This window comes from Thermoascus crustaceus, assembly GCF_041956765.1.
Source record: "Thermoascus crustaceus strain CBS 181.67 unplaced genomic scaffold VTN00scaffold_2, whole genome shotgun sequence".
Classification (NCBI taxonomy): Eukaryota; Fungi; Ascomycota; class Eurotiomycetes; order Eurotiales; family Thermoascaceae; genus Thermoascus; species Thermoascus crustaceus.
This window is the reverse complement of record NW_027192528.1, coordinates 2,391,109-2,405,266: the sequence shown is the minus strand read 5'-3', so window position 1 is coordinate 2,405,266 and position 14,158 is coordinate 2,391,109. Positions and strand designations below refer to the sequence as shown.

At 53.0% G+C, this 14,158-nt stretch overlaps 5 protein-coding genes across 5 annotated transcripts; 3 read left to right on the top strand and 2 right to left on the bottom strand.

The window, feature by feature from the left end:
* Positions 1–34: 34 nt before the first annotated feature.
* Positions 35–3,513, bottom strand: VTN00DRAFT_4402 (uncharacterized protein; the record flags this gene model as incomplete). Its single annotated transcript, XM_069430826.1, has 5 exons — positions 35–910; positions 969–1,444; positions 1,494–1,761; positions 1,811–3,202; positions 3,250–3,513. The coding sequence occupies 5 exons, from the start codon at positions 3,511–3,513 to the stop codon at positions 35–37; spliced, it is 3,276 nt and encodes a 1,091-aa protein (XP_069289922.1).
* Positions 3,514–3,919: 406 nt separating this feature from the next.
* On the top strand, positions 3,920–5,113 carry VTN00DRAFT_4401 (uncharacterized protein; the record flags this gene model as incomplete). The annotated part of the gene is made up of 3 exons (XM_069430825.1): positions 3,920–3,922; positions 4,028–5,004; positions 5,068–5,113. 3 exons carry the CDS (start codon positions 3,920–3,922, stop codon positions 5,111–5,113), a joined length of 1,026 nt encoding a protein of 341 aa, XP_069289921.1.
* Positions 5,114–6,190: 1,077 nt separating this feature from the next.
* On the bottom strand, positions 6,191–7,828 carry VTN00DRAFT_4400 (uncharacterized protein; the record flags this gene model as incomplete). Its single annotated transcript, XM_069430824.1, has 2 exons — positions 6,191–6,866; positions 6,918–7,828. The coding sequence occupies 2 exons, from the start codon at positions 7,826–7,828 to the stop codon at positions 6,191–6,193; spliced, it is 1,587 nt and encodes a 528-aa protein (XP_069289920.1).
* Positions 7,829–8,242: 414 nt separating this feature from the next.
* On the top strand, positions 8,243–8,968 carry VTN00DRAFT_4399 (mitochondrial 37S ribosomal protein uS11m; the record flags this gene model as incomplete). The annotated part of the gene is made up of 1 exon (XM_069430821.1): positions 8,243–8,968. The coding sequence occupies one exon, from the start codon at positions 8,243–8,245 to the stop codon at positions 8,966–8,968; it is 726 nt and encodes a 241-aa protein (XP_069289919.1).
* A 790-nt stretch (positions 8,969–9,758) lies between these two features.
* Positions 9,759–13,782, top strand: VTN00DRAFT_4398 (uncharacterized protein; the record flags this gene model as incomplete). Its single annotated transcript, XM_069430820.1, has 3 exons — positions 9,759–9,836; positions 9,903–10,152; positions 10,211–13,782. 3 exons carry the CDS (start codon positions 9,759–9,761, stop codon positions 13,780–13,782), a joined length of 3,900 nt encoding a protein of 1,299 aa, XP_069289918.1.
* Positions 13,783–14,158: the final 376 nt, after the last annotated feature.

The window sequence follows — 14,158 nt, the reverse complement described above, 5'->3', positions numbered from 1 at the left end:
GCTCCTGCCCATCATTCATACCGCAGGAACGGCTTCATCTGCTGCTCCCCGGTGACAGTTGAACGAATTCATAATCTGCACCGCTTCCCTGGCTCATGCCTTCATCAACTCTGCTCGGTGACACCGTTGTCGTCGTGCCAGGGCTCGTAGCAGAGGCATCGTCACTTCCCCGACGTCCTCGATGATGCCCACGTTGGGGTGATAGGGACGATGTCGGAGACAGAGATGAAGACGAGGGGAATGGGATCGGAAGAGAGAGCCCCAGCCCCTTCACACTAGCCGCAGAAGAGCCGTTGGGACTGGCAGTCTGTGATTTATCTCCGTTCCTCAGACCTACCCGCGCGATGGCACGCCGCAGCATGTCACCCGACGGATCCAGAGCCATCAGGAATCGTGCGAGTTCCGCGCATAGATCCCAGTCTTTCTTGTGGGAGGCCAATCCGAGCAGGCGGACGACGTAGTCTTCGATCCGATCAGCATTGTCTTCCTCGTCTTCCAGGGCCTGAAGGACGAGAAGGTATCCGCCTGCTGTCTTTAAGGAGTTGAGTTTCAACGCCTGCTCGAAGAGCTCTTTCGGGGGGGGAAGATGGGCGAACAAGGTACGCCAAGACCGAAGCTCTGTCTTTCGTGTGCATTGGACGATAATGTCCAGATAGACACTGAGCGGAAGCGAGGCTCGTAGGAAGGATATGACATAAGGAAGCAGCGCTTGAGGCTTCTCTGCCGAATCGGCATGTCTATGGGCCATGTTCTGGTTGTCTACTTCTTCGTCCAGAACATGATGTAGGAGAATCTCAAGAGCGTGAGCGAAATAGGAGAGCTGTGAGTAGTGATGGCATAGAGAGAGAGCCCCAGGCATGTCGAAGTTAGCAAGACTATGTTGTAGGAAATATGGAAGAAATAGATGCGTCTGTGGGAGCGCCTTCGTTAGCAGGGTCAGGAGAACAAAGGGGTCGAATGCTACATACCCGAATAGCGAACTTAAGTATGGTAAAGGTGACGTCGCGTCGCTGGATAATCTCCGATTCGACTCCAAGGACGATTCCCTTGCTGAGGAGAACAGACAAAGGATAAAAATCCATGGGAACTGGAAGCGGCTTTGGTACTTCCTCCCGCCGAAGGACCTGATGCACGTCGCTCCACACAAGAAGATTCTTCCCGCAGAACATCCATAATGAGTCCCTCAACGACGGATTGCTCTGGTATGCATTCAATGCGTTATCTGCCGAAGGACTTGGCGGTAAGGACTCATCGACCGGCGGCGCAAAGTTGAAGGAGAGCTGGTCGCGCATCAACGTATAATATTCTACATCATGGGCAATTATTCGCATGTCGTATTTCAAATCACCGGTATCAGAGACAGAAGGCTGCAAGAGGACTAGGTTCCCATCTACCAAGAGGAGGACTGAGGCCACCTTCACGTCCTGGGAGGGGTCTCCATTCCCTGCCGATTGTCAGAATGATTTCAAGAATCAGTGAATCGTTTTACTCACGCAGCTGATCCTCCGGCAAGACCCAGCTAATAGAACGAACTCTGGTGGGTGCTCGAACGATGCCGTTGAAAGCTATCTGGCCGACTGGAACAAGAGATATTCGCGATTGTACCACATTTATAACATAGTGATAGAGTATATTGTCATATGTATAGACGAGCAGAGAATCTTCACCAGAGGGGCCGATGAAAACCACAGGCGAAGGAACATATTCGATGTGGAGGATAGAACTATTGTTTAATGGTGATTCTCGAGAATATAGACGAAGCTGTGGTAGTCAGTCTTCTGTTACGCCTTCATCTGAAAAGGGTTCATACTTCATATGATCCGTCGTTGTCGACCGCGGCAATCAAAATATGCCCGTACCAACACATCCCGCCTCGCACGGCAAACGAGTTCTCGGCTTTGAGATCATCAAATGTTTTCCAACGGCCACTGTTGACACTGTAGTGGGCAAGTCCCCGTCTGCCAGCAATGGCCACATATCGTCCATCCTGGGAAACCACACACGAACGTATGGGCCACTGTGAATGGAGATACGTGGGTGGATATTGCGCATGATGCCACAACGAATCCTTGCCTGAGATTGTCATTATATCGGGCAAATCATGTCCGCGGTAGAGAATTATCTCCGTTCCAGTCTGTAAGAGAGCCCTAGCCAAATTTGCGGGCGAGAAGCAACCTGTCAGGGCGCTGCGTGCGGTCTCTAAGATCCATAGACGACGGTCATTCTGCCCGGCAAGGATGATATCTGAGCCACCGCCTATCCAACAACCCATCGTGACTCCTCTAAGCCAGTCCTCGCCATTTGCTGCCGCAAGAGACCTATCTGCACCAAAACTGGTCCCTCCCGGCTTGCCAAAGACACTCCAGTTGGTCCAACCCCGCTCATAGCCAGCAAAAAGACAATACCCATCAGGCGAATAGCTCATGAACGTTAGATTTCCGGTAGTAGCACCAGAAACGGGAAGCTGAAGCTTATATGAGAGTGGGACATTCCCAAGGTAGTCTTTGGCTGTATAGATCAGAATTTCGCCGTTCGCGCAGCTCACTGCCAGAAGAGAAAACCGCGCATTGACAGCGACGTGAACAGCTTCTTCACCATCTTCATTAGGGGTGTGAAAGCAGTGACCGTTAAACAGCCTTTTCGGGTCCTCCGGCTCTCGTGGACTGTCCGGAACTCGTTGTACTGCATACGCTTTTCCATCACTCGTTACCCAAATAAGGAGACTCATTGCACGGTCATAAATCATCTCCACCACGGTAGTCTGCTTAGAAACACCTAAGATATGGCTCAGAAGCTCTGACGTCGTCTGCGTTCCGCTCTTGTCAGGCGACCATCGGATACATTGAATGGCAGCTGGCTCCACAGTAGCAACGACAAGCTCATTATCTAGAGCCAACGCCTTGCTAATGCCGGAATCAACCTTCATCGCCATCCTAAAGCGGATGCTGACATCCCGGGTCGCATTGGTATCCTCGCCACCGAAATGGCGAAGTTGCTGACGACGGGGCTGCTGAGAGTGATCGAAGCGCTGCTGGTAAACTCGTGAATTCGGATCGGAGGCAATCGTGTACATAAGCAAATATCCATCAAGTGTCTGGGCGACCAGGATCGTCGAGTCCGGGTGCATCAGAAGCGCTACGTTGGGGCCGTAGGTCTTGAGAGACAGCGCGGAGCGAGCAACCGCGGCGACGACAGCTGTCGGCTGACAATCAGTCAATAATTGAAATCCACCAGCGGAGCAGCACGTACTCTAGTCTGCCAGACAGCTATCGACGAATCCGTCATTGTCGCGAACAGATGGCCGCTCCGCGCGACGCAGAGGCCCTTGATAGCCTCATCCGCCCACTTCGCGGGCTTCGCGCTGAACGACTGTCTCCGTGCATGGTTCTCTATGGAATCGTCATTGCTCCGAGAGCTTTGGGCTCTGAGCTCTTCGTCATCACCGGACACAGAAAACAGAATACCAGGGCCATTGACCGCGTAGACCCGGGGTACTCCATTGGGCCAGTACATGGCTCGACGCAGCTGAGTTGGTCACAAGGAGCTGGAGAAGAAGCTCACATCGGGTCATCTTCGTGAGACAAGGCAATTATACCGCAGAGCAGGGGACAGTACAGATCACAACACTGCCCGCCATACTCACCTGAAGCTGCGAAAAAGGAAGAATGAAGGAAAAAAGAGGGGGGGGGGGGTTTCGTTCAGCCTCGACAAGCAGCAGCTGGAGCGGACAGGGGAGCATCGAGCCGCCGGCATCACGTGCTGATACCAGCTGCGTCGAAGCGTCTAGACGGCGGCCCGGAGCTGCTCAAAAGTCGCTGGCCCGCGTCTCCCCGCATTTACCCCCCTCAGGAGCTTTCTCTCTTTTTACCACGCCGTTTTCCCAGCAGTCGCAGGCCTCCGGGAGAGCACACGGGTCACAATGGTGAGTTTCTCCTATGCTGCCGATTTCATTCCCAATTTCACCCCGCCGAGACCCCTCATTCGCAGCACAATACAAGAACCCAGTGCTGATCATTGTTTTGTTTAGGCCCCATCAGAGTCCAAGAAGCGCCTGGCGCTCGCCATTATAGATTTCCTGGGTTCCAGTCTCAAGGATGGAACGCTGACCGCCGACGACGCCGAATCAATCGAGGTGGCGCAGTCCTGTATCGCAGACACCTTCAAGGTCGACCCCTCCGACGAGGCGGCCGTGAAGGACGCTCTCGGCGGGCAGTCTCTCGCGAGCATCTACGCTGTTTACGAGAAACTGAAGGGCAAGACCGCCGCAGGCGCTGCCGAAGCCAAGCCTGCTGAGGAGGCCAAGCCGAAGGCCACTCCCGAGTCCGACAAGCTGAAGTCCGAGGGAAACGCTGCCATGGCCCGCAAGGAGTACAGCACCGCCATCGACCTATACACAAAGGCCCTGGAGATCGCACCCCAGAACCCCATCTACCTCTCCAACCGTGCGGCGGCCTACTCCGCGTCTGGACAGCACGCGAAGGCCGCCGCGGATGCGGAGCTCGCGGTGACTGTGGACCCCAAGTACTCCAAGGCCTGGAGCCGGTTGGGTCTCGCCAGATATGACATGGGAGACGCCAAGGGCGCAGCGGAGGCCTACGAGAAAGGTATCGAGGCCGAAGGAAACGGTGGCAGCGAAGCCATGAAGCGCGGCCTTGAGACCTCGAGGAGGAAGATCGAGGAGATGAAGAGACAGGGCAACGCCGCGGACGAGGTCGACACGGCCTCCGGTGCGTCTCGGGGAGCCGGTGGTATGCCCGACCTGTCGTCCCTCGCCAGCATGCTTGGAGGCGGCGGCGGCGGTGGTGGTGGTGGCATGCCCGATCTGAGCTCGCTGATGAACAACCCCATGCTCGCGAGCATGGCCCAGAACCTGATGAGTAACCCGGAGATGCTGAACAGCCTCATGAGCAACCCGCGCTTAAGACAGATGGCAGAGAACTTCGGTCGGGGTGGTGGCATGCCTGACATGGCGAGCTTGATGAGTGACCCCAGCATTGCAGAGATGTAAGTTGGAAATCGTCACAGTCACAAAAGGATCCAGAGCTAACGAGGTCGAAAAAAATACAGGGCTCGAAACATGATGGGCGGTGGCGCCGGTCGAGGAGGAAGATAGTCGGTAGTCAACTAGGTATTATGGGGGTGGGGTTTTTTGGTCCAGCATTCATCCATTAGAAGAAGTCACGATGTATGTTTCAGACGTGTCTCTAACATCATTATCTATATGCCCACGTGGTTTTTCTAGTAGTATATAAAATCATTTTGTAGACCGAGTAGAGAAACGAGTGTAAAACAAAGCGACTTCGGGTAAGGGTATTCCCACCTCAAGTTCTGCACGCATCCGGCTTGTAGAAACCTGGAACCCATTTGCAGCAGATAACAACGATTCTAGACCCTCAAGGGATTATCTTAACCGTATTAACATGGCTGAATACTACAATATGTAAAAGCTTTCACACAACAGCAGCAAAGGTCCAGGGATTTTTGTCTCATTGTCATTTTTTTTATCTACATTCTTTCCCGAGCTACCCCATACACGGTTCGATCGTTAACAGCGTCAGCGACCACAGACGTCCAGACAAAAACACCCCATCTGCAGTGTCCTTGATCGATACCTCATCATCCGTAATCACAATAGAAAATAAGAACAAAACAGGAGAATATGATTTAAAACACAGAACGCTGACCCCAAATGCCAAAAATGTCAACGGTGAGAGGAGATTTTTATGTGAGCTTCAAAAGTCAAACATCAGATACCCCCCCCCGTAGAGCGCCAGGCAACCTGACAGGTGAGCCGATGATCAAAACGCCACGATACATACAACGGGGTCCTGGTTATGATTGACAAGAGCATTTTCAACCCAGTAGTGTCTCCCGTCCCAAGGGACGGTGCCATCTGGCGGGTAAAGACGGACCAGACCTCCGGGTTGGTGCAGACACAGAATACATGAGAAGGAATATCTGATTAGCCAGTGAAAAAGCGTTATAACTAAGACAGATGTAACAAGATCGCCCGTCCCTGCCTTGGTCTAATATAGACACCGGATATTGTACAGTCGTATAAAATCATGCGAAAAGAAGCGAGATTTGAGAGCCTAGCATCGCTGGTACATTGCTTTATGGAATTCTTTAGGATATTTCAGGAGGTCGAAGATGGCGTGAGTTGCATGAGTTCCAAAAGGCATTTCAGACTTTAGATGTAATCTCTTCCTGCCTTCTGCAGCTCGATCAATCTCCATCCTCTGGTCTCCGGGTTGCTAACCTCGTCTGGTATCCGGGTGAGTCCAATGGCATATGTGACGAGCTGGACTTTATCCTCCATTCCAGCAGCGAGCTCATTCGTTTTCGCATTTCTGAACACATGCACTTCTTGCGTTCGGCAGGTGACAACGAACACAGGAATGTCACCAGGTTCCAGCATACGGGCGTGGGAGATATCGACGTTTCGGATATCAAGGATACGGCCATCCGATTTCAGTCCAAGAGTAGTGTATTGTTGCGCGAGGGCAGCGTAGACGTGAAACTGGGCGTCCGAGAGCCAGAGTTTGAGGGTCTCGATATCACCCTTGACATAGGCGTCAAGCACCTCGGGGAGTATATATTCGCGCATCTCCCGCAAGAACGGCTCGAGCTGGAAGCTTGGGTCCATCTCACGGAACTTCTTGATAACCCTGGCCGTCTCGTTCTCTGCGAAGAATCCGGCAATTTTATCCGAGATACTGCGGGCAGTGCTAATCAAGGGGTTTTCAGACTCGTTGTAAGTCTCCTTCAGAGAGAAGAGTTTCTGCATCATGGGGTTTGAGTCCCGGAACTCGCGCCATGACTCCTTCCAGGCCGAGTCCTTGTGAACAGTAAGATTCGTGCCCGCACTAAAAAGAGTTAGTAAAAGACTAGACATATTTTGGGGCAGTTGAACTTACTTAGGGTCTGCTTCCATCTTTTCAACCTTGCGTCCGGACTTAGCCTCCATCTCTTCACGGAGCTGCCTTTGTCTCCGACGCTCTTCCTTTTCAATCCATCCACCATAGCGGGAGCTGCTTCCATCGTCAATGGCGTCCTTCACTCCGCCAACCGCCGTTTTGTAAGCCTGCGTTTCTCTCACAGGCCTAGTGACCTTCTCGATTCCTTTTCCAGTTGCAGTAACTCCTTTTCTGATCCCCTTGACGACCGAGGTATCCCACGTCCATGCGGCTCCCTTTCCGATTGCTCTCCCGGTGGTCTTCAGAGCCTCCGAGGTCTTCGAAGAAGCAGCTCCGGAAGCAGCTTCATAGGCCGCACGGGCCCGCTTGACCGACTCACTCTCGGTGAACTGATGCGCGGATGAGGCGAGGGCCTTGGTCGACTCGTTCCACTCCTTCGATGCCCTAAACTCAGATCTCAGAGTGTCTGTGAAGACTTGCCAGGGAGTCTTGTCTCCGTGAGGTGGAGGGGGAGGAGCTTCTTCCTTCTTCCCTTCATCCTTGGAGGACCCTGCTTCCTCTTCTTTCTTTCCCGAGGCGTTCTCTGATTCGGGGCCCGAGGAGCTGGAAGACTCCTTTTTCTGCTGCTCCTGCCAGCGAGTTGCTGTCGTATGAAAAGCTCTTCTAGCAGGGAGAACTGCCCATAAGGAAGTAAGCTGCGAGGCCGGGGGCTGAAGGAAAGTCGCGGATGAAGTGGTTTTGGAGGAAGCAAAAAGCGGCGAGGTCTGACATGCTGGATGCAAATGATCCTGGCTCAAAAAACGCCGAAACGCAACAGCACTGCCATATGCAGCCTTCGACGACAGATCCTGGCTGCGAAGGAGAGCAGTCCGCGCTGCGGCGGGCGAGACGAGCTTGGCCGCGGAGATCATGCTCTGGGGAATATGCAGGCAGCAATATACAGTAGCTGCAGGAAAACTAATATAAAAAAAACACCGAAGAACAGAGCCCTGCCCGCGAGAAGGAGAAAGGGAGATCGTAATTCAGGGCGGTTGCTCTGTCGTGTCGAGAGCGGAAGGCTGCTTTTGGTGGCGGAGGAGAAAATGTTCGGCCGGCGACATCGCAGCCGCCAAGACCAAAAACTCGGCCTTGTCTGCCCGCGGCCGTTCATTGAGCCTCAAGGCACTCCGGAGCTGGAATTGCTTTGCCAGCAGTGAGCCAAGTCGTCGCTCCAGGGACCACGAGTATATTCCTGTCGTGCAGTATTTCCTCAATTCCCTTTACGACACGGTCCTGGCCTTTTCCCGACTCATCTGAGCCTTCAACACTTTTGACATCCAGTCAAGATGAAGGCTCAGTTCGCGAACGTGCTGTCGAAGGCTCTGCCTTCCGCTTACCAACGATGCCAATTCCGCCTCTCGCCTTTCCAGTTGATGCGGCCATTTTCGTCTTCCCGGCAGATCAATGCTCCGCGAAATCCGACATCGAGAGAGAGAGGCCTTGAGCTGGAGAGGCAGATATTGGACACAGGAAGGGGCCAGCACAACCAGCCATCGGATGAGTCTTCTCCCATGTCTGCGATCTCAAGACTGATGCAGGGGGAGAAGGCGCGCACAAGCCAGCCGCTGAGCCGCGATTATTCTCGGATGGCCGAGAGCCTGGAAGCAGAGATGATAAAACACCCCTACGCCGACCGAGCTCCTCCTCACCATCTCCATATCTACGCACACAAGCACAACACAATCTTGACTCTCACAAGACCAAATGGGAACCCGTTGCTATCCCTTAGCTGCGGCCACCTTGGGTTCCGCAAAGCCGGCCGATCGGGCTACGACCCCGCATATCAGTTGACGTCTCATGTGTTTGCAAAGATCCAAGAGAAGGGCCTTCTCTTGGACATCCAGCGACTGGAGCTCGTCTTCCGTGGCTTTGGACCTGGGCGTGACGCTTTCATTAAGGTCCTACTGGGAAATGAGGGCAGGAACATCCGAGGCTTGGTTGCCCGAGTTACAGACTCGACCAGGATCAAGTTTGGTGGTACTCGGAGCAGGAAGGTCCGCAGACTGGGTTAATCTGGATGCGACAGTTTGCCTTGTCGTTGGGATAGTCAAGGAGGTCTGGAGCGCGGTAAAGGGGCCGATGTTGCAATGTCTGCATGACCTGGAATATCAATGCTGTATAATGGTGATCATCAACGCCTGAAAGAAAAGTACCGATGCAGGAGATGGCATCATTCCGCTTTAAAAACGCTCAGGAAGTCGTATCAGGCTATGAAACTAGAAACGGGCGCTGAATTTCTTCCACATGTTTCCTTTCCCGCTATGATGTACAATAAGGATGTAGTATACCGTCCAATTCAGATGTGATAATCTCGTTCTAGACTTTTAACACAATGTTCTATATTTTCCTTCGTGACTGAGATTGGGAACATACAAACGTGCTGGTGTCGCATATCAGAGCGCGCAGCAGCTCCACGGGGTATGGCGAGTCTTCCGAATGCGGACTAGCGCCTCAAGGTGAGCTCAAGGTCGCCATCGCAGGCTCGATCTGCTTCATTGCACGTCTTCAATCTTCCGATATTAATTTATTCTGCGAGCTAACGATATTTCTTCTTCGTTTCTCTCCTAGTGCATGTCACTGCGCGTGTTGGACGTTTCAGTCTCCAGTCCGTTGTCTGTTTCGCTGCCGCCTGGACCGATCATCGCTGCACTCCTGCATCCTCCGATTCCTTTCTAGGGCGAATGCGCCGGAGCTGCTCACTCCAGCCTACCGCGACAGAGCAGCGTGAGCTTTTGCTAGCCAGGTTATCTACGGCTTGATGAGCGCCGGAGCTCTTCCACCGGGCCGTCCAACGTCGTTTGGATGCACCCATTAAACCCCTTTCTGCGTGCCTTCTTCCGAAGCACTGTCCCGGGGCAGTGTATACCCATCCAGAATCATGTATGCGCCCGGCCTCATCCTGGTCCTTTTCATGATAGCATACAGCTCTAACGGTTTCCCCTCTAGGTTCTTTTGGTTCCTACAACGGAGTCCCTGATCGGGTCGCGGGACCGAGACTCGAATCTTTACTATTCCGACCTTGTCACATCAGAGGAATTTCTAGGGAGTCATGTGTTGCGGATACCGAACCCCGCGGCGCCAGTCAACGGGAATGATGGATCCAACGTCCGGGATAGCAGGGGAAAGGCAAGGCAGATAACTACGGCCAATGGGCGCACAGTAATAATAAAGGAGAACTCCGTTTACAGCAACAAGGGTAGGGAGGGTGCAATGAGACTTGCGTTTACATGCGCTGATCTGGATTAAAATACTAGGCTTCAAGACACTGAGCCAAGCGCAACTGCTGTCGGACGCTCTGTACTATGCCCCCAACAATGAAACGCAGCCGTGGCTCATCTACTACATCTCCCGGCCACTTATCGGTTCCTTCGATCCTGGAAAGATTACCCCTGCGGCGGTGCCTGGGAAGAAGAGCAGTTCGAATGTCGAAAATCAGAACCGGGAGCATATGTCTTCTTTGCAAAAGAAGGAAATTAAAACGTTTGGAGAGTTGCTGTCCAGCTTTCCTATGATCGCGAGGCAGATGCAACCCGGCTTGGAGAGGCTGTTTCGGGAATTTGGCAAAGAACTCGGAAAGCCGCTTCCTCCCCCGCCCTCACGATCTCCGTCTATAGCCTCTAGAAGCGAAGGCAAGCAATTCCACGATGCAGGAGCATCTTCTGTCCACGACCCGTCATCTCCTGAACGAGGTCGGCTTCCCTTCAATTCGGAGGAATACTTCGAGGATGACGAGGACCTCATGCGACGGAGTCTGGAGACGGCGGTCACTGCAGCGATTGATCTCTTCCGTCTGGTGGACAAGCAGCAGCTCTCCCTCCTTGGTGCCACCACCGATTTAACAGGACCTATAGTGGAGCGGCTTATCGAGCGATACGTTGCAGAGCAAGTGCATGAATCGTTACTTTTCCCTAGGTTATGTAACTTTCGTCAACCCGAGGATGCAGAACTGGATGCACGAATTCGTCAAATGGAGAACATTGACGTTTCTCAGGTTGGGATTGCCATTGAAGGTGGGTGGAGGGGCAAACAGAAGCTGATCCAGCGACTTGGCAAAGGCGTGGAGGAATTTCGTAAAATGTCGGAATCTAGGTGTCCTCAAGATATGTTGGAGGTCCTGCTGGCGACTGTCAAAACCATCAGTGTTCCAGAACATGACGACAGGGCGCAAGATCCAACATCTGAAAAGCAACCGTCGCCTGTGACTGTCAATGCTGATATATTGGTGTCAATGCTATTGATCGTGGTCATCAGGTCTCAGGTCCGCAATCTGCAAGCGAGGCTTCTGTATATGCAACATTTCATTTATATCGACGATGTTGAAAGTGGCGAAATGGGTTATGCCTTGAGCACGCTTGAAGCAGTTCTAACCTACCTGGTGACGGACTCGGGAGGTCTGAGGAGAGCCAGTTCGCGGAACAAGCGCCTGTGGAATGCCACAAAGGCTGGCAGAGTGTCCGAGATGAAGGCTATCTTGGAGCCTGATGAGGACCACGAATCAATTGATGAAACACCTCAAGAGCCCGAGGGAAGATCAGTGATGTTCAAGACAGAAGAGGATCAGGAGATTGAGAGGCCACCGTCAGAATACTCGTCTGTGAACGGGGCTGCTCCTGAGACGGGTGCCGAATTGGCACAGCTTGGAGCTGCAGCTGAAACTCCATCTTTGGCCCATGTATTCCCATTTCAAACATGGCATGGGAGTTCTCCACCCAAAGACCCGCCTCGTCCAGTGAAGAAAGTATCGATGGATGTTGGAAGCGTGTCAGGAGAATCAGCTATATCGCAGCTGTCGCGAACGACAACGATTGGATCGATGAGCGCGATAGAAGGCGACAGCTCGATTGAGACGTTGACGAAGACGCAGGATCCTGCCGGCGATTCCGTCCCCATGATGGCAGTCGAGGGTCGCCAGCCCGAAGCACTCAAGTATCTCCTGAGTCTTGAGGAATATTATCCGCTGGAAGATATTCTTGAGGACACCAACAGCGACGGCACCACGCTCCTCAGCGCTGCTGTCCAACTTGCTCACACTGAGCTTGTGGACATTATCCTCGACTTCATCTTCCGATCGGCTGATGAACGTACCGTGGCGTCATATCTATCGAAATCGGACATCCGCGGACGAACAGTGGCACATTATCTCTTCAGCACACCCTCCTTAATGTCTAGGCTCGGTAATCTACTTCCCTGGAGACAAAGGGATAAGCACGGGCAGACTCCTCTCTTTGCGCTTTGCAGATCATATGATCACCCTGACTACAAGAGCATGGTGAATGAAGCTTTGACGGTGGCTCAAAGAGCTCAGGGTGACGGTCGACCCCTTCGGTTGGATGATCATGTCGATTCTAAGGGGAACACCCTTTTGCACATCGTCAGTGACCCGCAAATAACGCTTCGCATTCTCCAAGAATGTGACTGCGACCCCAATGCCACGAACGATAAAAAGTTTACGCCCCTTATGATGGCCAGCAAGTATGGCCGAGTCGATCAAGTACGGATACTCTTTTCTGATTCGAGAGTAGATGTCCACGTTAAGGAGATGCGTGGCCTAACTGCTGTCGAACTCGCCAAAGACGATGAGGTTCGAAACCGGATCGATGATCTGATTCTCTTCTCCAACCCTCCTTCATCTCCACAAGATCCGTCAGGACGTATTACTACCGTGGTCCGCTCCTTTTTCGTCGAGGATGCTACAGTTCGGTTTATACTGAAGTCCGGTGCTCCGAACCCACCATCGGACTCTCCCGACGTAGCATCACGAGCAGGGCCTCCCATGACCTATACGGTTACGACCTGTCGACGCAGCTTGACAGATTTCGAGAACTTAGCCAAATGGTTGGCAATTGAACATCCAGCGTCCTACATTCCCGCTCTCTTTGACTTCCGATCACCCTTCCAAATCCATTCCAAACCATCACGAGCCGTCCTTCACGACATGCAAGAGAAGCTAGACCGGTTTCTAAAGATTCTACTCGCCCATCCTACTTTTTCGACTCATGAGATGCTTTGGGAATTCTTCCTCGTACCGGAACTGCAACCGGAGATGATGTCGGATCGATCCCGCCGCAAAGCTCTGGCCCTCGCGGAATCGATATCTGACGACTTCGAACCCATCACCCAGGAAGGGATCAAGGAAACTGAGCAGTTTGTCTCGCATGCTCAGGAAATGGTCCGTGCCGTGCACGCCAACACCCGGAGTCTAATCCGACGAGGGCACGCCCTGCACCACGCAGCGTCCGACTTCGCAGACGCCGTCATGCTGTGCTCCAACGTCCTCTCGACACTCCAGGAACCCACAAACGTCCTGCCCCCCTCGCACATAGAAGCCTTTTCCCGCTACACAAGCTACGTCTCCACATCCTCCTCCGACTCCTCCCCTCTCATCCACTTCCTCACAGCCGTGACCTCAGCACACAGCACCACCGCCGCCATCCTGGCCTCCCTATCCCGCCCCCTCACGCTCATCTCTTCCCTGGCAAGCACCAACCGCAGCCTCTCCCGCTCCCGCGCCTCCCTCATGTCCTCCTCCCTCCCGCGAAAATTCAACATCAACCTCCCCGGCATGGAGGAGTCGCGACAGAAATCCGTCCGCGACCTCGAGCAGAAGATCAAGGACGGCGAAGCCGAAGTCGCCAGGCTGGCACGGGAGATATCATGGAACAAGGACGTCGTCGTGGGCGAGCTGGCGGGGTGGACGTCATGGCGGGAGAAAGTGGGCAGGGACGCGATCCGGTCGTTTGTACGGTCAACGCTGGTACGGGAACGGGAGAGGGGCAGGAGACTGGAACGGTGTCTGAGAAGTATAAAGGAAATGGAGATGCCTTGAGCTAGCCTCTTTCTTCTTTTTCGTCTTTTTCCCCCTTCTTTTAAGTTAAGGTTCTCTTGGGATAGATAGAAAAGTACTACGCTGTACACCCCCTCCGGTTTAGTGTGTCATGATGATGAAACGGATGGATGGATGGGATTCAAACGAGTTTAACTTCGCTACTTTCTAGCTAGCTAGTTAAGTTAATGTCTACCTATGCAGACCATGCATACCATACGTTATTCCATAACAGGTGAAATACAGTAGGCAGAAACCCAGCATACAAGACGCTAGACCCCCCTCTTCACGCCTGAGGTCTAACGGTCCTCAGGTCCCAAAAATATACATACACAGTACACGCGGAGACCCGCAGTCCACGTCTGTTGCTAAGCCACAT